At 68.2% G+C, this 14,104-nt stretch overlaps 2 protein-coding genes across 7 annotated transcripts in view; one reads left to right on the forward strand and one right to left on the reverse strand.

The window, feature by feature from the left end:
* CTU2 (cytosolic thiouridylase subunit 2) lies at window positions 1–4,606 on the forward strand. 4 transcript variants are annotated; one of them, XM_082319247.1, is made up of 15 exons: window positions 1–106; window positions 829–903; window positions 1,751–1,829; window positions 1,909–1,968; window positions 2,043–2,103; window positions 2,348–2,457; window positions 2,549–2,820; window positions 2,898–3,033; window positions 3,167–3,298; window positions 3,407–3,498; window positions 3,591–3,682; window positions 3,762–3,849; window positions 3,918–3,984; window positions 4,061–4,119; window positions 4,201–4,606. In XM_082319247.1, exons 1-15 carry the CDS (start codon window positions 27–29, stop codon window positions 4,262–4,264), a joined length of 1,467 nt encoding a protein of 488 aa, XP_082175373.1. In that variant the 5' UTR covers window positions 1–26; the 3' UTR covers window positions 4,265–4,606. The 4 variants fall into 4 exon arrangements, with proteins under 4 accessions (XP_082175373.1, XP_082175371.1, XP_082175372.1 ...); XM_082319245.1 differs by having other exon boundaries at window positions 1,909–2,457; XM_082319246.1 differs by having other exon boundaries at window positions 1,909–2,103; window positions 2,348–2,820.
* PIEZO1 (piezo type mechanosensitive ion channel component 1 (Er blood group)) overlaps window positions 4,537–14,104 on the reverse strand; it is a 25,200-nt gene continuing 15,632 nt past the window's right edge. For all 3 annotated transcript variants that reach the window (XM_082319241.1, XM_082319240.1, XM_082319242.1), the window contains 28 exons: window positions 13,269–13,422; window positions 12,416–12,659; window positions 12,163–12,259; window positions 11,918–12,086; window positions 11,745–11,834; window positions 11,514–11,602; window positions 11,236–11,307; window positions 10,650–10,753; window positions 10,483–10,576; window positions 10,058–10,138; window positions 9,796–9,968; window positions 9,597–9,718; window positions 9,336–9,500; window positions 9,002–9,260; window positions 8,735–8,923; window positions 8,176–8,473; window positions 7,922–8,039; window positions 7,687–7,834; window positions 7,382–7,596; window positions 7,100–7,258; window positions 6,875–7,022; window positions 6,585–6,773; window positions 6,412–6,504; window positions 6,103–6,275; window positions 5,893–6,015; window positions 5,722–5,801; window positions 5,427–5,625; window positions 4,537–5,312 (listed from right to left, as the gene is read on the reverse strand). In XM_082319241.1, coding sequence (XP_082175367.1) covers window positions 5,063–5,312; window positions 5,427–5,625; window positions 5,722–5,801; window positions 5,893–6,015; window positions 6,103–6,275; window positions 6,412–6,504; window positions 6,585–6,773; window positions 6,875–7,022; window positions 7,100–7,258; window positions 7,382–7,596; window positions 7,687–7,834; window positions 7,922–8,039; window positions 8,176–8,473; window positions 8,735–8,923; window positions 9,002–9,260; window positions 9,336–9,500; window positions 9,597–9,718; window positions 9,796–9,968; window positions 10,058–10,138; window positions 10,483–10,576; window positions 10,650–10,753; window positions 11,236–11,307; window positions 11,514–11,602; window positions 11,745–11,834; window positions 11,918–12,086; window positions 12,163–12,259; window positions 12,416–12,659; window positions 13,269–13,422 — 4,295 coding nt within the window. In that variant the 3' untranslated portion in view covers window positions 4,537–5,062. The remainder of the gene's footprint in view (window positions 5,313–5,426; window positions 5,626–5,721; window positions 5,802–5,892; window positions 6,016–6,102; window positions 6,276–6,411; window positions 6,505–6,584; window positions 6,774–6,874; window positions 7,023–7,099; window positions 7,259–7,381; window positions 7,597–7,686; window positions 7,835–7,921; window positions 8,040–8,175; window positions 8,474–8,734; window positions 8,924–9,001; window positions 9,261–9,335; window positions 9,501–9,596; window positions 9,719–9,795; window positions 9,969–10,057; window positions 10,139–10,482; window positions 10,577–10,649; window positions 10,754–11,235; window positions 11,308–11,513; window positions 11,603–11,744; window positions 11,835–11,917; window positions 12,087–12,162; window positions 12,260–12,415; window positions 12,660–13,268; window positions 13,423–14,104) is intronic.

Raw genomic sequence — 14,104 nt, forward strand, 5'->3', positions numbered from 1 at the left:
GCCGAGCGGAGGGGAAGGGGGCCGCCATGTGCGAAGCGGCGGGGGACGATGGAGGGTGCGGGGCGGACACGGCACCGGCACGGCGCCGCCGAGCCCCGGGACGCAGGTGGGAGCCCGAGCCGGGAGCCGGGAGCCGGGCGCCGGGCTGGCCCCCCGGGGCCGCTCCCCGTACCCCCCGTGCTGCCTCCGGTACCTCCCCGGTATCCCCCCGGTGCTACCCTCGGTAACCCCCCCGGCATCCCCCGGTATCCCTCCGGTACCCCCACAGTGCTGGCCTCCGGTACCCCCCAGTACCCCCCGGTGCTGTCCCCGTTATCCCTCCGGTACCCCCCGGTGCTGTCCCCGGTGCCCCCCCGGTGCTGTCCCCGTTATCCCTTCGGGACCCCCCGGAGCCGCCTCTGGTGCTGGCCCCGGTACTGCCCCCCGGTGCTCTCCCCGTTATCCCTCCAGTACTCCCCGGTACCCCCCGGTGCTCTCCCCGTTATCCCTCCGGTACCGCCCGGAGCTGTCCCCGGTGCCCCCCCAGTTTTCTCCCCGTTATCCCTCCGGGACCCCCCGGAGCCGCCTCTGGTGCTGTCCCCGGTACCCCCCGGTGCTGTCCCCGGTGCTGCCCCCCGTTGCTGCCTGCAGTCCCCCTCCGGTGCTGCCCCCGGTGTCCCCCCCGGTGCTCCTCCGGTACCTCCCCGGTATCTCCCGGTGCTGTCCCCGGTACCCCCCGGTGCTGCCCTGGGGACCGGGATCGCCATCCCCCCTGCCCGGTACCGCCCCTGGGGTGCGTTGGGGACCGGAGCCCCCAGTTCAGCCCGGTGACCGCCCGTGTCCCCGCAGCCACCCGCGGCCCTGCCTGAAGTGCGGGCAGGGCTCTGCCGCCCTCGTCATCCGCCTCGGGGACGCCTTCTGCCGGTGAGGGACCGGGACGGGGCCTACGGGGTGCGGGGATGCAGGGCTCGGGGACGTCCGGGCTTGGGGACGTTGGGTCTCTGGGACATCAGGGCTTGGGGACATCAAGGCTTAGGGACATGGGGGCTTGGGAACATTGGGTCTCTGGGTCATTGGGGCTTGGGGATGTTGGGTCTCGGGGGCATCAAGGCTTGGGGACATCAGGGCACAGGAATATTGCGGCTTGGGGACATCAAGGCTTGGGGACATCAGGGCTTGGGGGTGTTGGGTCCCTGGGACATCGGGGCTTGGGGACGTTGGGTCTCGGGGACATCGGGGCTTGGGGACATGGGGGCTTGGGAACGTTGGGTCTCTGGGTCATTGAGGCTTGGGGACATTAGGTCTCGGGGACATCGGGGCTTGGGGACATGGGGGCTTGGGAACGTTGGGTCTCTGGGTCATTGAGGCTTGGGGACATCAGGGCTTGGGGACATTGGGTCTCAAGGATATCGAGGCTTGGGGACATCAGGGCTTGGGGGTGTTGGGTCCCTGGGACATCAGGGCTTGGGGACATTGGGTCTCGGGGACATCAAGGCTTGGGGATGTCGAGTCTCTGGGACATCAGGTCTGGGGGACATCAGATCTTGGGGACATGGGCTCTCAGGGACATCGAGGCTTGGGGACGGCAGGTCTCAGGGACATGGAGGTTTGGGGACACCAGGGCTTGGAGACAAGGGGCTTGGGGACATTGGGTCTCAGGGACATTGAGGCTTGGCGATGCGGGGCTCAGGGGCATTGGGGCTCGGGGACACGGGGGCTGGGGGCCGTGGGACACACCGCGGCTCAGGGCCGTGCCACCGCGTCCCCGCAGCGGCTGCTTCCGCGAGTACTTCGTGCACAAGTTCCGCGCGGTGCTGGGCAAGAACCGCGTCATCTTCCCGGGAGAGAAGGTACCGGGGCGGGACATGGACCCCGGGAGGACCCAGGTGTCACTGCCAGGGCCGGTGATTGTCCCTCCTGTCCCTGCAGGTGCTGCTGGCACTGTCGGGGGGACCGGCCTCCAGCGCCATGCTCCGGCAGGTCCAGGAGGTGAGAGTGGGGGTGATGGGGGGGCCTGGGGGGGGCATGGCTCACCCACCCCCCTCACCCTGCGCCTCTGCCAGGGGCTCAGCCGGGAGACGGCCAAGAGGCTCCGCTTCGTCCCCGGCCTCATCTATGTTGACGGTAAGGATTGGCCCCGCTGCCCATTTGCTGCCTGCTCCCTGCCCAACTGCCCATTCCCAGCTCCGCTGCCTGTTCCCTGCCCTGCTGCCCGCTCCCAGCGTAGGGTCCATCTGCGCCGTGCCAGGGCTGGGGGCTGCCACCAAGCCCAGCGAGGCTGTGGCACCCCAGGGTGTCCCCCTCGCGCCGGGGTGGGAGGTCGGCGTCCCCTCCTCACTGTGGCGGCGGCCCCGGTGCTGCCTTGCAGAGGGAGCGGTGCGCGGGCAGAGCCCGGCACAGCGGGAGCAGAGCCTGGCCCGCATGGAGACCCTGCTGCAGGCGACCGGCTTCCCCTACCACCTGGCCCACCTGGAGCAGGTACGGGGGTGGCATGGGGGACACACGCCGGGGCTGGGGGACACGCCTGGCCACCCCCAGCCCCACTCTGGTACCCATCTCTGCCCCACAGGCGCTGGAGCTGCCCGCATCCATCTTGCGGCCGGGGCCAGAGGGTTCCAGTGAGCCCGGTTCCTCCTACAAGGAGGCCGTGGAGGGCTTCATCCAGCAGCAGCGGCAGGAGGGGGACGGGGACGGTGGCACCTCACTGCCCGGCCTCGGCACCCAGGTGGGGGACACAGCTGCCCCCCGCCTGCCCACCGCTGCCCGCACCCAGGAGCTGCTGCGGCTCTTCGAGGCCGTGGAGACGTCGACGGCGAGAGAGGAGCTGCTGCAGATGCTGCGGTGAGGGGCTGATCCTGATCAGCACTGGCACCAGGCTTGGAGCGGCAGCTCTGAGCCGGTGTCACCATGTCCCCCAGGACCCACCTCATCCTGCAGACGGCCCGGACCAGGGGCTACGCCAAGGTGATGACAGGCGAGAGCTGCACCCGCGTGGCCGTCAAGCTCCTCACCAACCTGGCGCTGGGTCGCGGTGCCTTCCTCGCCGTCGACACGGTGAGCAGCCCGCCGGCACCCTGTCTCCACACTGGGGATGGCCGTCCTCGCCCGGAGGGGTGGCGCGATGCTGTGGTGGGGGGGTCTGCGGCTTGGCGGCGGCGCGGTCCCTCGGCAGCCTGTGCTCCCGCAGGGCTTCGTGGACAACCGCCATGGCGACGTGATGGTGGTGCGTCCCATGCGGGAGTACATGGCCAAGGAGATTGCCTTCTACAACCACTTCTTTGACGTCCCCACCGTCATCGCGCCGCCCCTCCCCACCAAGGTAGGGGTGTCCCCTGTTGCCCACAGGGGGGGATCCCGAGCTCTGTGTCCCCACAGCAGGGACGGAACCCCCCCATCCCACCCCCACCCTCTCCGCTTGCTCCCCCAGCGCCGGGAGAAGCCCAGCATCCACCAGCTGATGGAGCGCTTCCTCCTGGGGCTGCAGGAGGATTTCCCCTCCACCATCAGCACCGTCTACCGGTATGGCATCCCCTGCGTGGGGGCACCCCGGGGTGAGGGGGGTTTGGGGGTGAGCGGGGGGCACCCGCTCACCCCCTCCGCGTTGGCTGCAGGACGGGCGAGAAGCTGAGCCCGGCTCCGGCCAAGGCGAGCAGCGAGTCCCAGCGCTGCCTGCTCTGCCTCTGCGCCCTGGACATCGCCGGGGGTGAGTGGGGCGGGCGGTGGGGGTACGGGGGGGCGGCTGTGCACCCCCTAATCGCACCCCTGCCCTCCGGCTCTTGCAGAGGAGGAGCTGGCCCTGGAGCCCACGCTGATCATGGAGGAGCCAGAGCCGGCGGGGGACGGGTGCTGCCAGGACGCCCCGGCAGCAGGGTGAGCGTGTGGGCAGGGGGATGCCGTGGTGGCACTGCGGCCACCGCTGAAGGTCCCTGTCCCCGCAGGGCTGAGAGCAGAGCTGCCTTCATCCCGCTGCTGTGCTACAGCTGCCGCCTCACCTTCAAGGAACTGGTAAGGCTTTCGGGGTGCAGCGGGGCGGCTCTCCTCGGGGACGGGGGTCCCCATCCCCACGGCCCCTCTCTTACAGGGCCCCCTTGCCACGCTGCCGCCCTACGTGCGCGCCGAGGCCCAGCGCAGGATCCGCAGGTAGGGGGGACAGGGGTCCCCTCCCCACTGCCTTGGCCCCTGATGCCACGTCCGTCTGTCCACGCCATCTGTCCTTCACAGGGCGCAGATGAAGCAGCAGAGCCAGGAGGTCCCGCTGGAGGATGAGGAGCCCAGCAAGAGCTGAAGGGGCTGGGAACATCAGGGGACACAGACCCCCCCATCCCTCTGGGGCACCGGTGGGGCTGGGTGACACCCCCCCATAGGACGGTGGGGACCAGAGCCCTTGGGGAGCCCTGGCACCCAGGCAGTTGCTTTTACACCCCATTTTGGTCACAGCTGGGGTGCAGGGAGAGCCCCCAGCCCTCATTTGGTGGAAGCCAGGGGTGCTGGTACCCCCCTGGGGCAGCAGATCCCCGGTCCCACCCTGCACCCCCCTCTCCCCGCACATCAGCCGGGGAGGCCTTAGCTTTGTTTTATTAGATAGCCATATAAATAAATCTTTGGAATTAATAATTAAAAAAAACAACCAACCCGAAGTCATAACAAGTGTCTAGAGTCCGGCTGGGGCTGCCAGCCCCCCTGCCCTGGCTGGGGGGGCCATGACCCAGGGCCCCCCTGTTCTTAGGGGGGGGGTATTGCTTTTGAGTTCAACCTGGTTCTGGAGCAGGGCTGGGGAGAGTGGGGAGGGGGCGCGGGCTGGCTCCTGCCCCCCACCCCCTCCGCCCAGCAGCCAGGGGTGCCCAGCGGGTGGGGGGCCGGCTCCTGCTCCCCCCCCTCGCCCCGGGAAGGCACGACGTGGTCTCCACAGGTCGGACGGCTTCAAAGCAACATAAGAAAAAAACATCCTCCCTTAACAGTGAGTGCTGAGCACCCTGTGTCCCACTGCCTCCCCCGGCAGGATGCGGCCCCAGCTTTGGAGCGGGGCTGGTTAAGGCATTGGCGGTGATGTCCCCAGGAGAGGGGGGCCTGGAGCCCCTTCCCCTTACTCCTTCTCCCGCGTCCACTTGATCATGGTCTCGGGGGAGCGGTAGAGGAAGATGAGCTTGGCGTAGAGCTCCTCCTCCAGCTCCAGCTCGCCCGTCTCCCGCACCAGGAAGATGTCCTGGCACAGCTTCAGGATGCGGTCCACGCAGGGCAGCTCCTCGAACATGATGGAGTGCGAGATCTCGCTGAAGAAACCCCGCACGAACTTCCCGATCACCAGCACGATGGAGACGTACAGCCCCATAATCCTGCAAGGGGTGAGGGGGGGGCACATCCTCTATCCCACCCCAGCTTTGCATCCTTTTTGGGGTGCAGCCGGGTGCTCGGTGCCCCCCACCGCCCCACGCACCCCCTCTACGTACCCGTAGCCAGCCAAGAAGCCCAGGCTGGGGGGGCTGACTTTATCGTTGAAGATGACCATGGGGAGGATGTTGCCGTCGCGGGGGGGGGCCTCCTTCAGCCGCACCACCCACCACTCCAAGAAGCTGTCACCCTCTCGGCCGGTGCCGGCGCGCTCCCGTTTCAGCTGCACCTCCACGTCCAGGTAGCTGTCCTCCCCATCTGCCGGGGGGGTGGCACCGTCAGGGCACACCACAGCCACCGATGTGCCCCCAACACCAATATTTTTTGGGGGGGGGGACACATGGTGGGACCCACCTGGCAGCAGCTGCTTGACGGGGTTGGCTTCGGGGCCGTTGGGCGCTCGGATGTATTTGGGGAAGAGTTTCGGCACTTGCCTGCAAGAGAGCGGGGTGAGCGGCGGGCGCCGTCCCGACGAGCATGAAGGGGGGGGGTCTGGCCCCCCGTCCCCTCCCCAGGGACACTCACACGGGGGTGTCGCGGGTGCCCTGCAGCAGCTGGGCCAGCTCCATGCGCTGGGGCGCGCCGGGCTGCAGGTCGGTGGTGTGCTTGTCGAAGGTGTGCTCCACCGTCCCCCCCTTGCCCAGGTCCCTGCGGGCAGAGCAGGCAGCAGAGGCTCAGTGTATGTGGGGGGGGGTGCAGGCAGGGCTGCCCCCACCCCGACCGTGCCGGCCGTACCTCTGGAAGGTCCAGGTGAGGCGCAGGGTGATGTCGGAGGAGCCGTTCTGCAGCTCCCGCCGCATCTGCTCCCGGCTGGGGGGGCTGATGCTCCAGAGCGAGCCCGAGCTGCCCTCGATGCGGGCCGTCACGATGTCCTCGTAGCCGTACAGCGTGATGAACTGCATGGCCACCTGGTGCCGGGGGGGGGACACACAGCTCAGCCCCCCCACCCAAGGACACCCCTACCCCGGGGCACCCCCGGCTCTGCCGGCCCCGCCGGGGCATCCAGCGGGATGGAGCAGGGGGTTTTTGCGGAGGGGGATTTACCGGCTGCCTCTCAAACTGTTTGGTGAGGGCTTCGTAGTCCTGGGGGGTGAAGGGCTGGATGGATTGCTGCTGGGCGCTCATGGTGAACAGCGGCTGCGGGGGGAGCGGGTGCCATCAGCCGGGCAGGGGACCCCAGAATCCACGCTGAGCACCCCATCACCCCGCATCCTCACCTCGTACCCCCCCAGCTTGAGGGTGACGGTGACATCGATGGGGTGGTTCACTACGCCCACCACAGAGCGCACCAGCGACATGAAGAGCAGCGGGAACCAGATGATGGCCACGAGGAAGAGGATGATGAGGCCCCCCATGCCGTACTTCACGATCTTCTTCTTCTTCTGCCCCTTGGGCTGGGGGTATTTCTGGGAAGGGGGAGACAACACAGGGTGCCAGGTGGGCTTGGGGGGACCCCAAGCAACAAGGAACTTACTGGGGGGCCCTTCCCAGCACAGCGGGGCTGTACCTTCTCTGTCTCACGGCTGCACTTGATGATGAAGATGTTGGCATAGATGTCCTCCACGCACATCCAGTTGGAGAGGGACAGCGTGGTGTCTGTCCAGACCCAGTCCATGACGGCCCGCAGCTCCACCAGGAAGGGCACGAGGCGAAACCTGGGGGGGACACGGGGAGAGGGGGCTGGTACAGCACCCTCCGGGCACCCGGGGGTCCGCGTGGCCCCGTGCCGTACCCCTGGAAGAGGAAGAGGTTGAGGTGGTTGTATTTCTTGGTGAGGAAGTTGCCCAGGATGCGCGTGGGGTAGCCGCAGCGGATCTGGTAGGCTGACAGCGAAAAGTAGATGCACTTCACGAAGTACCAGAGCTGGGCCACTGTGTTGAGGCTGAACAACCTGCGGGAGGAAGGTGTCACCCCTCTGGCCAGGCTGGGCCACCCCATGGGCATGGGGACACAAAGGTGCCACCCTAGGACCACACCGTGCCCTTGCGGACATCCCTGGGGGGATGCTCGGTACCTTTCGGTGACGGCCGGCAGGATGAAGAACATCCAGAGGTGGATGCCGAAGACCAGGATGACCTGGAAGATGAGCTTGCCCAGCACGGTCTTGCGGAGGTAGAGCGCGCGGTCGATGACCATGGTGGTGAACTGGATGAGCAGCATGACCAGGAAGGCCTCCGGCACTTGGTCATCCGACAGCGAGGAGGTGATGTCAGCGGCCGCCGAGTGTTTCTGGGGATGCAGGAGAGGTCAGGATGCGACCCGGCCTGACTCCGCGGTGGGAGCCAGCCAGTCGGTGCCCTGTGGGAACGCCGTGCTCACCCCAAAGGCCCAAAAGCCGAAGATGATGATGATGAAGTCAACCACGTCGGCCAGGAACATGAAGGCATACACATCGGTGGCCGCCCGGTGCTGGGTGTGCAGGATGTCCCAGAAGAACCTGCGCACCGGCTGGTAGATGTTCTGCGCCCTGGAGGGGACAGGGGACAGAGGGGACGGGTGACCGGGGGGCTGCACCCCACAACCCCCACCCCAACCCGCACCGCGGGGCACTCACATGGCGAGGAAGAAGAGCTTGACCCGCAGCCCAAACGCCTTCAGCTTCTTCTGAGCATGGCTCTGTTTTGCCTCTTCTTCCTCCTCCTCTTCCTCCTCCTCCTCCTCCCCCCCATCCCCTGCAAGTGGGGCACAGCATGGGTGACAGCCCAGGATCCTGCGGGGTCGCATCCTGTCCGGCCCCAGCACCCCTCTGCCCTGGGGACGCCAGCCTTGCCCCTCACCAGGGCGCGAGGGCTGGGAACCAGCACTCACCTTCCTCCGGAGCCGCCTCCGGCTGCTTCTTCCCCCGCCGCCTCTTCCTCCTGAAGCGGAGCTGCGTGGCCCCGGCCCCGTCTTCCTGCCCCACGGCATCGCCCTCCGGCTCCGGCTCCGGCCCCACAGCTGCGCCCGGTGCCCCCGGCTCTGCCAGCACCTCCGTCCCTTCCTCACCCACCGCCAGTGGCGGGGATGCTGCTTCCTCCCGCTTCTCCTCCTCCTCGTCCTCCGCCCGCTCCGCCTCCGCCTTCTTCTTAGGGAAGGGGTCCTCCTCGTGGTCCCACAGCCCGTAGGACTGGGGAGGAGCGCGGTCAGGGGGACGGGGGTCCTGATGCCCCCAACCCCAGGAACCTCACCCCCCCGGCCCGCAGCATCGGCTCCCGTTGCACCCCAGGGACCCAACCAGCAACGGGTGCCTTGCATGAAAACCAAGGCAGAGCCACCAAGCACCCACTGGGTGCTCTCCAGAGCCCCCATCACCCCCAGGAGCACCTCCAGCTCCCGGGGACGCCCACCCAGGTGATCCCCACAGTGGTGCCCGTGCCCCGGGGCTCACCAGCAGCAGGGAGCGATGGAAGAAGAGCGCCAGGAGCTGGATGAGGTCGTACTTGATGTAGCGGTCGGTCTTCTCCAAGCCCAGGATGCGGGGTGGGAAGAAGGGCTTGCCCTCGTTGCGTACCAGCATGGCATAGCCGTTCCAGGGGAAGAACCCAAACTGGAAGAGGTATTTCACCACCACCATCACCTGCGGAGATGTTGGGATCAGTGGGTGGCAGCCAGGGGCTGGGTGGCATCGTCCCCTCCCCAGCCACCCCGTGCCCACCTCGGTGAAGATGATGGCGGTCATCCAGAAGCGCTTGCTGGGCCGGGGGATGGAGAGCATGGCCCAGAGGAAGATGAGGATGGGCAGGAAGAGGGAGATGACGGAGGCGGTCACCATGTTGTTGAGGATGATGATGAAGTAGCAGAGCAGCTCGGAGTGGGCGGCCACGCAGCGGTACCCGGCCAGCAGCAGCTTCAGGAACCGGTTGTGGGACTGATAAAACTGCTCCGACTCTTCCAGCTCGGGGAAGTACAGCCGCCTGCGGGGCACGGGGGGGGTGAGCCGGCCCCGCTGCCCCCAGCCTCAGCCCCACCGTCCCCTCGCGTCCCTGTACCTGCTCAGGAGGAGCTCGCTGGCCGTCCGGCTGCGGTTCTGGGGCAGGGCCAAGAGCTCCTGAGACCCGGCCACGTCCTCCCGGGACCCCCAGATTGTCACCTGCTCCTGGCTGCCGGTGGGCAGCGGGCATCCCGCCGGGGTGGGGGCGGCTCCTCGGTGCCCGCTGGGGACGGCACGGGGACAGGGGTGAGCCCCCTGCCCGCCGGCCCCTGCCCGCGGCGCTGCCGGCTGCCCCCTCGGGGGGTATCTATGCACCTGCCTGGAAGCGACGCCGTTTTGGGGGTCCGCACCCCCGGCCCCCCGTGGGCTCGGCTCCTCGGGGGGCTCCTCTGGTGGCGGCAGGTAGAGCTCGTCCAGGACCCCGCGGTGCATGTCCTCTCCCTGCAGCGGGCAGGGGGTCAGTGCCACCGCGGGGCTGCCACTCGCCCCCGCGCCCCAATGTCCCCCCCAGGGCTCACCGTGGCCAGCCGGCGCGTGAGGACGTATCTCTCGAGGCGCAGCACGGTGGACATGTCGGCGTGCTCCCGGGTGCAGGCGTCCAGCCACTGGGTCAGCCCGTCCACCATGGCTCGGCACAGCACCCACAGGAACCGCAGGGTGTTCAGCACCCGCTGCACCACGTTGCTCCGCTCTGCCAGGGCAAGGGGGGGTGTGTGTCACTTTGCGCCCGCTCGGACCCCCCCAGCATCCCCCTGCACCGTAGTCCTGCCGCCCACCTACCGGAGCCCTCCTCCTCCTCTTCCTCCTGGCCTTCGGCCTCTTCGGGTGTCTGCAACTGCTCCTCCCTCCCTCTGCTGTCCCCTGCAAGGCAGAGAGCGCGTCAGACCCCCCCCGGGACGGGGTAGCACTGGCTCAGTGGTGGATGGACATCGTTTCTGGCCCCCGTTGCGGCTCTCCCACTCATCGCCCTGTCCCCCGTCCCCCCCATCCTGCTTAAAAACCAGCATGGGCACCGAAGAAGACCTGCATGGCTTGCGCCCAACCCCATCGCAGCCACCAGAGAGTCCACACACACGCCGGAAACCCCACAGAGGTGATGCCCTATTACGGGATGCCAACAGCAGCCAGGGCAAACAGTGGGCACAGGGCAGGGCTGCGTCCCCTCCCGGCCCCCCCAGCCCCATTTTGGGGTGAGCCAGACCCACCTGCAGCGACCTCGGCACCGGGTGGCTCCGGCTGCTCCTGCTCCTCCTGCTGCAGCACCGTCCTGGTGTTGGTCACCCAGGCCTGGTAGGCAAGCTGGCGCGGGGAGAGGGGCTGTCAGCACCCCCTGGGCACCACCAGACCCCCCCAGCCCCCCAGCCACGCTTACCTGGAAGGCGCTCTGCCTGCCCGGCCGTGGCTCCTCCGGCACCGCTGCCTCCTCCTCCTCCTCGCTGTCCGACTCGAAGAGGAAGTATTCCCCTGAATGCAGCACTGCCAGGGCGGCACGGGGTGTCACGGCACAGCCGGTGCCACAGCACGGGGTGGCGTGGCATGGCCGGTGCCTGGTGGCACGGCACGGGGTGTCACGGCACGGCCGCCGTCTCCCCAAGGCTCTTTGCCTGACACAGCGATGCCGCCACGGTGCCGAGGACACCCGTGGGGATCTCCGCTGGGGACAAAGACTCAGCTCCCACGTTCCCAAAGCAGGGTCCCTCTGGTGCCGGCGTTTGGAGGCGACCGATGCCGGTAACCCCAAACCCAGCCCGCTACCCCCAGTCCAACACCCCATTAGTGCTGGGAAGCGAAGAAGCCCTGGTTAGTGCCCTGCAGCCGAGCATGGGGATGGGGGACATGCAGGGTATCACCTTGCCGAAAGCACCGTCACCGCCGCTCCCCGTGGGTGTTAGCGGTCCCCGGCGGAGGGACCTTGCCGAGGGGCTGCGCCCCGTTATGGCCCCATGCCGGGGCAGTACCTGCGGCGTGGTCTAACCATGGCCGCCACCACCGCTCCCTCTGCCGGGAAGGGTCCGCCGGGCCGCCGGGCGCTGTGGAACGGCAGACGGGGGGCTGAGCACGGCCACGCTCGGTGCAGCCACCCCTGGGGCAGGGGCGAGCCGAGGGGGCAGGGAGGGGGGGTTCACCGCAATGCTCCGTGGGGCTCCACCGGGACAGGCGTCGGCGATGGGTCGCAGTCACCCTGCTGTGCCCGGAGAGGGGTGGGGGGGGACAGGAGGGACCCCCTGGCTCTCACCTGGCCTGGCCTCATCCTGCCCCTCACCGGTGCCGCTGGGCAGCCGCTCCTGGTGGTACTTCTCCTGCTTGGCTCGGATCCGCTCCATCCTGCCAGGCAGAGGCTGCTGCGGAGCCCGCTCCCCCAAACCCCCCGGGGGCACCCCCATCCACCCCACCCACACAGGGGTGCCCCGAGGTGCTGGTGGCTGCAGGGTGGGGGGGTCCCAGGTGCCCCCCAAAACCCACTCACTGCCGCTTCAGCTGGGCCAGCGACTTCTTCTCGGCTTGCCGGTGGGAGCGTATGCTCTTCAGGATGCTGGCCTTGAACAACGCGACGCCCCTGCGGGGACGGGCACAGCAGGAGGGTGAGGGGGGCACCGGCACCCTGGTACCCATGGGGACCCTCCGGGACCCCAGCCCCACCTGGAGGCCTGCAGGGCAGAGGCCTGGAGGTCCAGCATGACGTGCAAGTAGTAGTAGCTGAGGAAGACGCGGCGCTGGAGCAGGAGGAAGAAGAAGCAGATGCTGTCCCAGATGATGCCCGCCTCCTCCATGGGCAGCGAGCAGTCCTGGTCCTTGCCCATCTCCTTGGCTAGCAGGCAGAGATGCAGGCAGGTCAGGCAGCAGCCCCAACCTGCACCCTCAACCCCCCCGGGCCAGCAACTCACGGTCGTAGTAGCCCTTGACGGTGCAGACCAGGCTAAAGAGCTGGATCACCCAGCAGAAGTTGCTCTGCATCTGCTGCACGAAGACGCAGGAGAGGAGCTGCAGGGAGAGAGGGCAGAGCGCGGGGTTTGCCCGGGGACGGCGAGAGGGGGACAGCGCTGCCACCCATCCCCTCCCCAGGGGATGCCCAGCGGGGAGGTGGCCCCAGGGAGCAGCCCAGGGGCCGCTGCAAGGCCAGGGACCGGCAGCCCTCACCGACAGCATGTTTTTGGAGATGATGACGGTGATGTTGTAGAGGATGAGGCAGTCCCAGAGCACGAGGCGTGCCCGTGCCGGCTTGCGCAGCATGGCGGTGCCGAAGAGGAGGAGGTAGAAGCAAGCCAGCAGGTAGCCGAGGCCGAAGAGGCTGATGCGGGTGGCCCCAGTGATGAAGACCACCACCAGGACGAACCAGAAGAGGTAGCGGAAGACCACCACCTTCGCCATGTCCAGGTACGACCTGCGGGATGGGGCGCTCAGAGCAGGGTCCCCGTCCCCTCCGAGCACCCACGCTTGGCACCACCTGGGTTTGGGGGTGCAGCGAGGCGCTACCACACACCCCAGCCAAACCAGCACGGTCCCAGTCCCTGCATCAGCCCTGTCATGGGGGACAAAGTGCCTTATCCCAGTCTACGGGGTCCCAGTGCCTACGGGAGTCCTGCACCATCACCAGGGCTCTCCTGGACGACCGCATCTCCCCCAGGGGTCCCAGCACAGCCTCGGGGTGCGCCTGTCCCAGATGTGGGGGTACCATCCTAGTGGCAGGGAGTCTTGTTCAAGCCATGGGGGGGTCCTACCCCAGCCCAGTGTGTATGGGGGGGCTTCCCTGGCCCAAAGGGATCCCAGTGCTGGTGGGGTCCCATCCCCATCCTAGGGAATCCCAGCCCAGGAGGTCCCACTGCCTGTGGGTCCCATCCTGTCCATATCCCAAGGGGTCCCATCCCAGGTAGGGGACCCATCTCAGGGTTGGGGGTCCCATCCACAGCCCACAGCACCCCCAGCCCACGGTGGGGTCCCATCCCCATGGCCCCAGGGTGCCCCAGCCCGTCCCAGCCCGGGGTCACGGTACCGGCAGTGGATGAAGTTGGGCGTGGGGTTGTGGGGGTCCCGCACCAGGTCGAGCCGGTCGGTGTTCTCGCCGGCCGCCTGCAGCCACTCCTCGGTGCGCTCAGCCTCGAACACCCGCCACTGCTGAGCCGCGCACAGCAGCAGCACGAAGTCGTCTGCGGGCGCATGGCTCAGCTGGGGGGGCGGGCGGGGCTCTGGTAGGCCACGCCCCTCCCCAAAGAGGGCGTGGCACCCACACCCTTTGGGGGTGGGGCACTCCAGGCCACTCCTCCCCGGGCTGTGGGTTTCATTCAGCTCCCCCAAAGGGGCGTGGTTATTCCCAAGCTCCGCCTCCTCTGGGGGTGTGGCTTTCATCAAGCTCCTCCCAAGGGTGTGGCTCTCTGCAGGCCCCTCCTTCTCCCAAAAGGGGGTGGGACTTCAACCAAGCTCCTCCCAAAGGGGGCAGGGCCCTTCCCCAGCTCCTCCTCCCAAAAGGGGGTGGGCACCTGTCAAGCTCCACCCCAAAAAGGAGTGGCTCTTTTAGCTCCTCCCACCCCTCCCCACTGCCCTCCCACCCCCTCTCTGCTCACCCCCCTGGGGGGCAGGATGGGACCCCCACGGCTGGGGTGCCCCATGGGCAGGGGGGGTGCCAGGGGCCCGAGTGGGGGGACAGGGCACCCTGAGGGCAGGGGGCTGCCAGGGGCTTGGGTGCCCCATGGGCAGGGGGGTGCCAGGGGCCCGAGTGGGGGGACAGGGCACCCTGAGGGCAGGGGGCTGCCAGGGGCTGGGGTGCCCCATGGGCAAGGGGGTGCCAGGGGCCCGAGTGGGGGGACAGGGCACCCCGAGGGCAGGGGGCTG

The sequence above is a fragment of the Platalea leucorodia genome (assembly GCF_965183815.1).
Source record: "Platalea leucorodia genome assembly, chromosome: 8".
In the NCBI taxonomy this organism is placed as follows: Eukaryota; Metazoa; Chordata; class Aves; order Pelecaniformes; family Threskiornithidae; genus Platalea; species Platalea leucorodia.